This window comes from Brachyhypopomus gauderio, chromosome 20 (genome assembly GCF_052324685.1).
Source record: "Brachyhypopomus gauderio isolate BG-103 chromosome 20, BGAUD_0.2, whole genome shotgun sequence".
Lineage (NCBI taxonomy): Eukaryota > Metazoa > Chordata > Actinopteri > Gymnotiformes > Hypopomidae > Brachyhypopomus > Brachyhypopomus gauderio.
The window spans coordinates 2,049,076-2,061,155 of NC_135230.1; the positions used below are offsets into that span (position 1 = coordinate 2,049,076).

The 12,080-nt window shown below is 53.0% G+C and overlaps 1 protein-coding gene across 1 annotated transcript in view; it reads left to right on the plus strand.

Moving 5' to 3' along the window:
- The window catches only part of LOC143484591 (uncharacterized), a 32,756-nt gene extending 20,812 nt beyond the window's left edge, over positions 1-11,944 (plus strand). Inside the window, exons 8-11 of the mRNA XM_076983401.1 lie at positions 65-99; positions 1,058-2,286; positions 2,494-11,102; positions 11,927-11,944. Coding sequence (XP_076839516.1) covers positions 65-99; positions 1,058-2,286; positions 2,494-11,102; positions 11,927-11,944 — 9,891 coding nt within the window. The remainder of the gene's footprint in view (positions 1-64; positions 100-1,057; positions 2,287-2,493; positions 11,103-11,926) is intronic.
- The last annotated feature ends 136 nt before the right edge of the window (positions 11,945-12,080 follow it).

Below are 12,080 nucleotides of genomic sequence, written 5' to 3' on the forward strand. Positions count from 1 at the left end.
CCAGCACAACTCCAACAACCACCACCACCCCATCAACAACCTCTAGTGCTACTACCACTCCCAGCACTACTCCTACGACTACCACCACTTCAACTTCTAGTGCTACTACCACTCCCAGCACTACTCCTACCACTACCACTACCCCATCAACAACCCCTACTGCTACTACCACTCCCAGCACTACTCCTACCACTACCACCACCCTATCAACAACACCTACTGCTACTACCACTCCCAGCACTATTCCTACCACTACCACCACCCCATCAACAACCCCTACTGCTACTACCACTCCCAGCACTACTATCACTACCACCACCCCATCAACAACCCCTACTGCTACTACCACTCCCAGCACTACTCCTACCACTACCACCAGCCCATCAACAACCCCTACTGCTACTACCACTTCCAGCACAACTCCAACCACCACCACCACCCCATCAACAACCCCTACTGCTACTACCACTCCCAGCACTACTCCTACCACTACCACCACCCCATCAACAACCCCTACTGCTACTACCACTCCCAGCACTACTATCACTACCACCACCCCATCAACAACCCCTACTGCTACTACCACTCCCAGCACTACTATCACTACCACCACCCCATCAACAACCCCTACTGCTACTACCACTCCCAGCACTACTCCTACCACTACCACCCCATCAACAACTTCTACTGCTACTATCACTCCCAGCACAACTCCAACCACAACCACCACCCCATCAACCACCCCTACTGCTACTACTGCTCCTAGCACTACTCCTACCACTACCACCACCCCATCAACAACCTCTAGTGCTACTACCACTCCCAGCACTACTCCTACGACTACCACCACTTCAGCTTCTAGTGCTACTACCACTCCCAGCACTACTCCTACCCCTACCAATACCCCATCAACAACCCCTACTGCTACTACCACTCCCAGCACTACTCCTACCACTACCACCACCCCATCAACAACACCTACTGCTACTACCACTCCCAGCACTACTATCACTACCACCACCCCATCAACAACCCCTACTGCTACTACCACTCCCAGCACTACTCCTACGACTACCACCCCTTCAACAACCTCTAGTGCTACTACCACTCCCAGCACTACTCCTACCACTACTACCACCCCATCAACAACCCCTACTGCTACTACCACTCCCAGCACTACTATTACTACCACCACCCCATCAACAACCCCTACTGCTACTACCACTCCCAGCACCACTATCACTACCACCACCCCATCAACAACCCCTACTGCTACTACCACTCCCAGCACTACTCCTACCACTACCACCACCCCATCAACAACCACTACTGCTACTACCACTTCCAGCACAACTCCAACCACCACCACCACCCCTTCAACAACCCCTACTGCTACTACCACTCCCAGCACTACTCCTACCACTACCACCACCCCATCAACAACCCCTACTGCTACTACCACTCCCAGCACTACTATCACTACCACCACCCCATCAACAACCCCTACTGCTACTACCACTCCCAGCACTACTCCTACCACTACCACCCCATCAACAACTTCTACTGCTACTATCACTCCCAGCACAACTCCAACCACAACCACCACCCCATCAACAACCCCTACTGCTACTACCACTCCCAGCACTACTATTACTACCACCACCCCATCAACAACCCCTACTGCTACTACCACTCCCAGCACTACTCCTACCACTACCACCACCCCATCAACAACCCCTACTGCTACTACCACTTCCAGCACAACTCCAACCACCACCACCACCCCATCAACAACCCCTACTGCTACTACCACTCCCAGCACTACTCCTACCACTACCACCACCCCATCAACAACCCCTACTGCTACTACCACTCCCAGCACTACTATCACTACCACCACCCCATCAACAACCCCTACTGCTACTACCACTCCCAGCACTACTATTACTACCACCACCCCATCAACAACCCCTACTGCTACTACCACTCCCAGCACTACTCCTACCACTACCACCACCCCATCAACAACCCCTACTGCTACTACCACTTCCAGCACAACTCCAACCACCACCACCACCCCATCAACAACCCCTACTGCTACTACCACTCCCAGCACTACTCCTACCACTACCACCACCCCATCAACAACCCCTACTGCTACTACCACTCCCAGCACTACTATCACTACCACCACCCCATCAACAACCCCTACTGCTACTACCACTCCCAGCACTACTATCACTACCACCACCCCATCAACAACCCCTACTGCTACTACCACTCCCAGCACTACTCCTACCACTACCACCCCATCAACAACTTCTACTGCTACTATCACTCCCAGCACAACTCCAACCACAACCACCACCCCATCAACCACCCCTACTGCTACTACTGCTCCTAGCACTACTCCTACCACTACCACCACCCCATCAACAACCTCTAGTGCTACTACCACTCCCAGCACTACTCCTACGACTACCACCACTTCAGCTTCTAGTGCTACTACCACTCCCAGCACTACTCCTACCACTACCAATACCCCATCAACAACCCCTACTGCTACTACCACTCCCAGCACTACTCCTACCACTACCACCCCTTCAACAACCTCTAGTGCTACTACCACTCCCAGCACTACTCCTACCACTACTACCACCCCATCAACAACCCCTACTGCTACTACCACTCCCAGCACTACTATTACTACCACCACCCCATCAACAACCCCTACTGCTACTACCACTCCCAGCACCACTATCACTACCACCACCCCATCAACAACCCCTACTGCTACTACCACTCCCAGCACTACTCCTACCACTACCACCACCCCATCAACAACCACTACTGCTACTACCACTTCCAGCACAACTCCAACCACCACCACCACCCCTTCAACAACCCCTACTGCTACTACCACTCCCAGCACTACTCCTACCACTACCACCACCCCATCAACAACCCCTACTGCTACTACCACTCCCAGCACTACTATCACTACCACCACCCCATCAACAACCCCTACTGCTACTACCACTCCCAGCACTACTCCTACCACTACCACCCCATCAACAACTTCTACTGCTACTATCACTCCCAGCACAACTCCAACCACAACCACCACCCCATCAACAACCCCTACTGCTACTACCACTCCCAGCACTACTATTACTACCACCACCCCATCAACAACCCCTACTGCTACTACCACTCCCAGCACTACTCCTACCACTACCACCACCCCATCAACAACCCCTACTGCTACTACCACTTCCAGCACAACTCCAACCACCACCACCACCCCATCAACAACCCCTACTGCTACTACCACTCCCAGCACTACTCCTACCACTACCACCACCCCATCAACAACCCCTACTGCTACTACCACTCCCAGCACTACTATCACTACCACCACCCCATCAACAACCCCTACTGCTACTACCACTCCCAGCACTACTATCACTACCACCACCCCATCAACAACCCCTACTGCTACTACCACTCCCAGCACTACTCCTACCACTACCACCCCATCAACAACTTCTACTGCTACTATCACTCCCAGCACAACTCCAACCACAACCACCACCCCATCAACCACCCCTACTGCTACTACTGCTCCTAGCACTACTCCTACCACTACCACCACCCCATCAACAACCTCTAGTGCTACTACCACTCCCAGCACTACTCCTACGACTACCACCACTTCAGCTTCTAGTGCTACTACCACTCCCAGCACTACTCCTACCACTACCAATACCCCATCAACAACCCCTACTGCTACTACCACTGCCAGCACTACTCCTACCACTACCACCACCCCATCAACAACACCTACTGCTACTACCACTCCCAGCACTATTCCTACCACTACCACCACCCCATCAACAACCCCTACTGCTACTACCACTCCCAGCACTACTATCACTACCACCACCCCATCAACAACCCCTACTGCTACTACCACTCCCAGCACTACTCCTACCACTACCACCACCCCATCAACAACCACTACTGCTACTACCACTTCCAGCACAACTCCAACCACCACCACCACCCCTTCAACAACCCCTACTGCTACTACCACTCCCAGCACTACTCCTACCACTACCACCACCCCATCAACAACCCCTACTGCTACTACCACTCCCAGCACTACTATCACTACCACCACCCCATCAACAACCCCTACTGCTACTACCACTCCCAGCACTACTCCTACCACTACCACCCCATCAACAACTTCTACTGCTACTATCACTCCCAGCACAACTCCAACCACAACCACCACCCCATCAACAACCCCTACTGCTACTACCGCTCCTAGCACTACTCCTACCACTACCACCACCCCATCAACAACCTCTACTGCTACTACCACTCCCAGCACTACTATCACTACCACCACCCCATCAACAACCCCTACTGCTACTACCACTCCCAGCACTACTATCACTACCACCACCCCATCAACAACCCCTACTGCTACTACCACTCCCAGCACTACTCCTACCACTACCACCCCATCAACAACTTCTACTGCTACTATCACTCCCAGCACAACTCCAACCACAACCACCACCCCATCAACCACCCCTACTGCTACTACTGCTCCTAGCACTACTCCTACCACTACCACCACCCCATCAACAACCCCTACTGCTACTACCACTCCCAGCACTACTCCTACCACAACCACCACCCCAACAACAACCCCTACTGCTACTACCACTCCTAGCACTATTCCTACCACAACCACCACCCCAACAACAACCCCTACTGCTACTACCACTCCCAGAACTACTCCTACCACTACCACCACCCCATCAACAACCTCTACTGCTACTACCACTCCCAGCACTACTCCTACCACTACCACCACCCCATCAACAACCCCTACTGCTACTACCACTCCCAGCACTACTCCTACCACTACCACCACCCCATCAACAACCTCTACTTCTACTACCACTCCAAGCACTACTCCTACCACTACCACCAGCCCATCAACAACCCCTACTGCTACTACCTCTCCCAGCACTACTCCTACCACTACCACCACCCCATCAACAACCCCTACTGCTACTACCACTCCCAGCACTACTCCTACCACTACCACCACCCCATCAACAACCTCTACTGCTACTACCACTCCAAGCACTACTCCTACCACTACCACCAGCCCATCAACAACCCCTACTGCTACTACCACTCCCAGCACTACTCCTACCACTACCACCACCCCATCAACAACACCTACTGCTACTACCATTCCCAGCACAACTCCAACAACCACCACCACCCCATCAACAACCTCTAGTGCTACTACCACTCCCAGCACTACTCCTACGACTACCACCACTTCAACTTCTAGTGCTACTACCACTCCCAGCACTACTCCTACCACTACCACTACCCCATCAACAACCCCTACTGCTACTACCACTCCCAGCACTACTCCTACCACTACCACCACCCCATCAACAACACCTACTGCTACTACCACTCCCAGCACTATTCCTACCACTACCACCACCCCATCAACAACCCCTACTGCTACTACCACTCCCAGCACTACTATCACTACCACCACCCCATCAACAACCCCTACTGCTACTACCACTCCCAGCACTACTCCTACCACTACCACCACCCCATCAACAACCCCTACTGCTACTACCACTTCCAGCACAACTCCAACCACCACCACCACCCCATCAACAACCCCTACTGCTACTACCACTCCCAGCACTACTCCTACCACTACCACCACCCCATCAACAACCCCTACTGCTACTACCACTCCCAGCACTACTATCACTACCACCACCCCATCAACAACCCCTACTTCTACTACCACTCCCAGCACTACTCCAACCACCACCACCACCCCATCAACAACCCCTACTGCTACTACCACTCCCAGCACTACTCCTACCACTACCACCACCCCATCAACAACCCCTATTGCTACTACCACTTCCAGCACAACTCCAACCACCACCACCACCCCATCAACAACCCCTACTGCTACTACCACTCCTAGCACTATTCCTACCACAACCACCACCCCAACAACAACCCCTACTGCTACTACCACTCCCAGAACTACTCCTACCACTACCACCACCCCATCAACAACCCCTACTGCTACTACCACTCCCAGCACTACTCCTACCACAACCACCACCCCAACAACAACCCCTACTGCTACTACCACTCCTAGCACTATTCCTACCAAAACCACCACCCCAACAACAACCCCTACTGCTACTACCACTCCCAGCACTACTATCACTACCACCACCCCATCAACAACCCCTATTGCTACTACCACTCCAAGCACTACTCCTACCACTACCACCACCCCATCAACAACCTCTACTGCTACAACCACTCCCAGCACTACTATCACTACCACCACCCCATCAACAACCCCTATTGCTACTACCACTCCAAGCACTACTCCTACCACTACCACCACCCCATCAACAACCTCTACTGCTACAACCACTCCCAGCACTACTATCACTACCACCACCCCATCAACAACCCCTACTGCTACTACCACTCCCAGCACTACTCCTACCACTACTACCACCCCATCAACAACCCCTACTGCTACTACCACTCCCAGCACTACTCCTACCACTACCACCACCCCATCAACAACCCCTACTGCTACTACCACTCCTAGCACTATTCCTACCACAACCACCACCCCAACAACAACCCCTACTGCTACTACCACTCCCAGAACTACTCCTACCACTACCACCACCCCATCAACAACCCCTACTGCTACTACCACTCCCAGCACTACTATCACTACCACCACCCCATCAACAACCCCTATTGCTACTACCACTCCAAGCACTACTCCTACCACTACCACCACCCCATCAACAACCTCTACTGCTACAACCAGTCCCAGCACTACTATCACTACCACCACCCCATCAACAACCCCTACTGCTACTACCACTCCCAGCACTACTCCTATGACTACCACCCCTTCAACAACCTCTAGTGCTACTACCACTCCCAGCACTACTCCAACCACCACCACCACCCCATCAACAACCCCTACTGCTACTACCACTCCCAGCACTACTCCTACCACTACCACCACCCCATCAACAACCCCTATTGCTACTACCACTTCCAGCACAACTCCAACCACCACCACCACCCCATCAACAACCCCTACTGCTACTACCACTCCTAGCACTATTCCTACCACAACCACCACCCCAACAACAACCCCTACTGCTACTACCACTCCCAGAACTACTCCTACCACTACCACCACCCCATCAACAACCCCTACTGCTACTACCACTCCCAGCACTACTCCTACCACAACCACCACCCCAACAACAACCCCTACTGCTACTACCACTCCTAGCACTATTCCTACCAAAACCACCACCCCAACAACAACCCCTACTGCTACTACCACTCCCAGCACTACTATCACTACCACCACCCCATCAACAACCCCTATTGCTACTACCACTCCAAGCACTACTCCTACCACTACCACCACCCCATCAACAACCTCTACTGCTACAACCACTCCCAGCACTACTATCACTACCACCACCCCATCAACAACCCCTACTGCTACTACCACTCCCAGCACTACTCCTACCACTACCACCACCCCATCAACAACCCCTACTGCTACTACCACTCCCAGCACTACTCCTACCACTACCACTACCCCATCAACAACCTCTACTGCTACTACCACCCCAAGCACTACTCCTACCACTACTACCACCCCATCAACAACCCCTACTGCTACTACCACTCCCAGCACTACTCCTACCACAACCACCACCCCAACAACAACCCCTACTGCTACTACCACTCCTAGCACTATTCCTACCAAAACCACCACCCCAACAACAACCCCTACTGCTACTACCACTCCCAGAACTACTCCTACCACTACCACCACCCCATCAACAACCTCTAGTGCTACTACCACTCCCAGCACAACTCCTACCAGTACCACCCCAGCAACAACCTCTACTGCTACTACCACTCCCATCACTACTCCTACCACTACCACCACCCCATCAACAACCCCTACTGCTACTACCACTTCCAGCACAACTCCAACCACCACCACCACCCCATCAACAACCCCTACTGCTACTACCACTCCCAGCACTACTCCTACCACTACCACCACCCCATCAACAACCCCTACTGCTACTACCACTCCCAGCACTACTCCTACCACTACCACCACCCCATCAACAACCTCTACTGCTACTACCACTCCAAGCACTACTCCTACCACTACCACCACCCCATCAACAACCCCTACTGCTACTACCACTCCCAGCACTACTCCTACCACTACCACCACCCCATCAACAACCCCTACTGCTACTACCACTCCCAGCACTACTCCTACCACTACTACCACCCCATCAACAACCCCTACTGCTACTACCACTCCCAGCACTACTCCTACCACAACCACCACCCCAACAACAACCCCTACTGCTACTACCACTCCTAGCACTACTCCTACCACTACCACCACCCCATCAACAACCCCTACTGCTACCACCACTCCCAGCACTACTCCTACCACAACCACCACCCCATCAACAACCCCTACTGCTACTACCACTCCCAGCACTACTCCTACCACAACCACCACCCCAACAACAACCCCTACTGCTACTACCACTCCTAGCACTATTCCTACCACAACCACCACCCCAACAACAACCCCTACTGCTACTACCACTCCCAGAACTACTCCTACCACTACCACCACCCCATCAACAACCCCTACTGCTACTACCACTCCCAGCACTACTATCACTACCACCACCCCATCAACAAACCCTACTGCTACTACCACTCCCAGCACTACTCCTACCACAACCACCACCCCAACAACAACCCCTACTGCTACTACCACTCCCAGAATTACTCCTACCACTACCACCACCCCATCAACAACCTCTACTGCTACTACCACTCCAAGCACTACTCCTACCACAACCACCACCCGATCAACAACCCCTACTGCTACTACCACTCCCAGCACTACTCCTACCACAACCACCACCCCAACAACAACCCCTACTGCTACTACCACTCCTAGCACTATTCCTACCACAACCACCACCCCAACAACAACCCCTACTGCTACTACCACTCCCAGAACTACTCCTACCACTACCACCACCCCATCAACAACCCCTACTTCTACTACCACTCCCAGCACTACTATCACTACCACCACCCCATCAACAACCCCTACTGCTACTACCACTCCCAGCACTACTCCTACCACTACCACCCCATCAACAACTTCTACTGCTACTATCACTCCCAGCACAACTCCAACCACAACCACCACCCCATCAACAACCTCTACTGCTACTACCACTCCAAGCACTACTCCTACCACTACCACCCCATCAACAACCCCTACTGCTACTACCACTCCCAGCACTACTCCTACCACTACCACCCCATCAACAACTTCTACTGCTACTATCACTCCCAGCACAACTCCTACCACTACCACCACCCCAACAACAACCCCTACTGCTACTACCACTCCTAGCACTATTCCTACCACCACAACCACATCATCAACAACCCCTACTGCTACTACCACTACCACCACCCCATCAACAACCTCTACTGCTACGACCACTCCCAGCACCACTCCAACCACCACCACCACCCCATCAACAACCCCTACTGCTACTACCACTCCTAGCACTATTCCTACCACCACAACCACATCATCAACAACCCCTACTGCTACTACCACTCCCAGCACTACTCCTACCACTACCACCACCCCATCAACAACCTCTACTGCTACGACCACTCCCAGCACCACTCCAACCACTACCACCACCCCATCAACAACCCCTACTGCTACTACCACTCCCAGCACTACTCCTACCACTACCACCACCCCATCAACAACCTCTACTGCTACTACCACTCCAAGCACTACTCCTACCACTACCACCACTCCATCAACAACCCCTACTGCTACTACCACTCCCAGCACTACTCCTACCACCACCACCACCCCAACAACAACCCCTACTGCTACTACCACTCCTAGCACTATTCCTACCACCACAACCACATCAACAACCCCTACTGCTACTACCACTCCCAGCACTACTCCTACCACTACCACCACCCCATCAACAACCCCTACTGCTACAACCACTCCCAGCACTACTATCACTACCACCACCCCATCAACAACCCCTACTGCTACTACCACTCCCAGCACTACTCCTACGACTACCACCCCTTCAACAACCTCTAGTGCTACTACCACTCCCAGCACTACTCCTACCACTACCACCACCCCATCAACAACCCCTACTGCTACTACCACTCCCAGCACTACTCCTACGACTACCACCCCTTCAACAACCCCTACTGCTACTACCACTCCCAGCACTACTATCACTACCACCACCCCATCAACAACCCCTACTGCTACTACCACTCCCAGCACTACTCCTACGACTACCACCCCTTCAACAACCTCTAGTGCTACTACCACTCCCAGCACTACTCCTACCACTACCACCACCCCATCAACAACCCCTACTGCTACTACCACTCCCAGCACTACTCCTACCACTACCACCACCCCATCAACAACCCCTACTGCTACTACCACCCCAAGCACTACTCCTACCACAACCACCACCCCATCAACAACCTCTACTGCTACTACCATCCCCGGCAAAATCAAAACACCTTTTACATCGTCTACTGCTACCACCACTATCAGCACTACTCCTACCACTACCACCACCCCATCAACAACCTCTACTGCTTCTACCACTCCTAGCACAACTCCAACCACCACAACCACATCAGCAACAACCCCTACTGCTACTACCACCCCAAGCACTACTCCTACCACAACCACCACCCCATCAACAACCTCTACTGCTACTACCACTTCCAGCACTACTCCAACCACCACCACCACCCCATCAACAACCCCTACTGCTACTACCACTCCCAGCACTACTCCTACGACTACCACCCCTTCAACAACCTCTAGTGCTACTACCACTCCCAGCACTACTCCTACCACTACCACTACCCCATCAACAACCTCTACTGCTACTACCACTCCCAGCACTACACCTACCACTACCACCACCCCATCAATAACCTCTACTGCTACTACCACTCCCAGCACTACTCCTACCACTACCACCACTCCATCAACAACCCCTATTGCTACTACCACTCCCAGCACTACTCCTACCACTACCACCACCCCATCAACAACCTCTACTGCTACTACCACTCCCAGCACAACTCCAACCACCACCACCACCCCATCAACAACCTTTACTGCTACTACCACTCCCAGCACAACTCCAACCACCACCACCACCCCATCAACAACCTCTACTGCTACTACCACTCCCAGCACAACTCCAACCACCACAACCACATCATCAACGACCCCTACTGCTACTACCACTTCCAGCACTACTCCTACCACTACCACCACTCCATCAACAACCCCTATTGCTACTACCACTCCAAGCACTACTTCTACCACTACCACCACCCCATCAACAACCCCTAATGCTACTACCACTCCAAGCACTACTCCTACCACTACCACCACCCCATCAACAACCTCTCTGGCTACTACCATCCCCAGCAAAATCAAAACACCTTTTACATCGTCTACTGCTACCACCACTACCAGCACTTCTGCTACCACTACCACCACCCCATCTACAACCCCTATTGCTACTACCACTCCCAGCACTACTATCACTACCACCACCCCATCAACAACCTCTACTGCTACTACCACTCCCAGCACTACTCCTACCACTACCACCACCCCATCAACAACCTCTAGTGTTACTACCACTCCTAGCACTACTCCTACCACTACCACCCCATCAACAACCTCTACTGCTACAACCACTCCCAGCACTACTCCTACCACTACTACCACCCCATCAACAACCCCTACTGCTACTACCACTCCCAGCACTACTCCTACCACTACC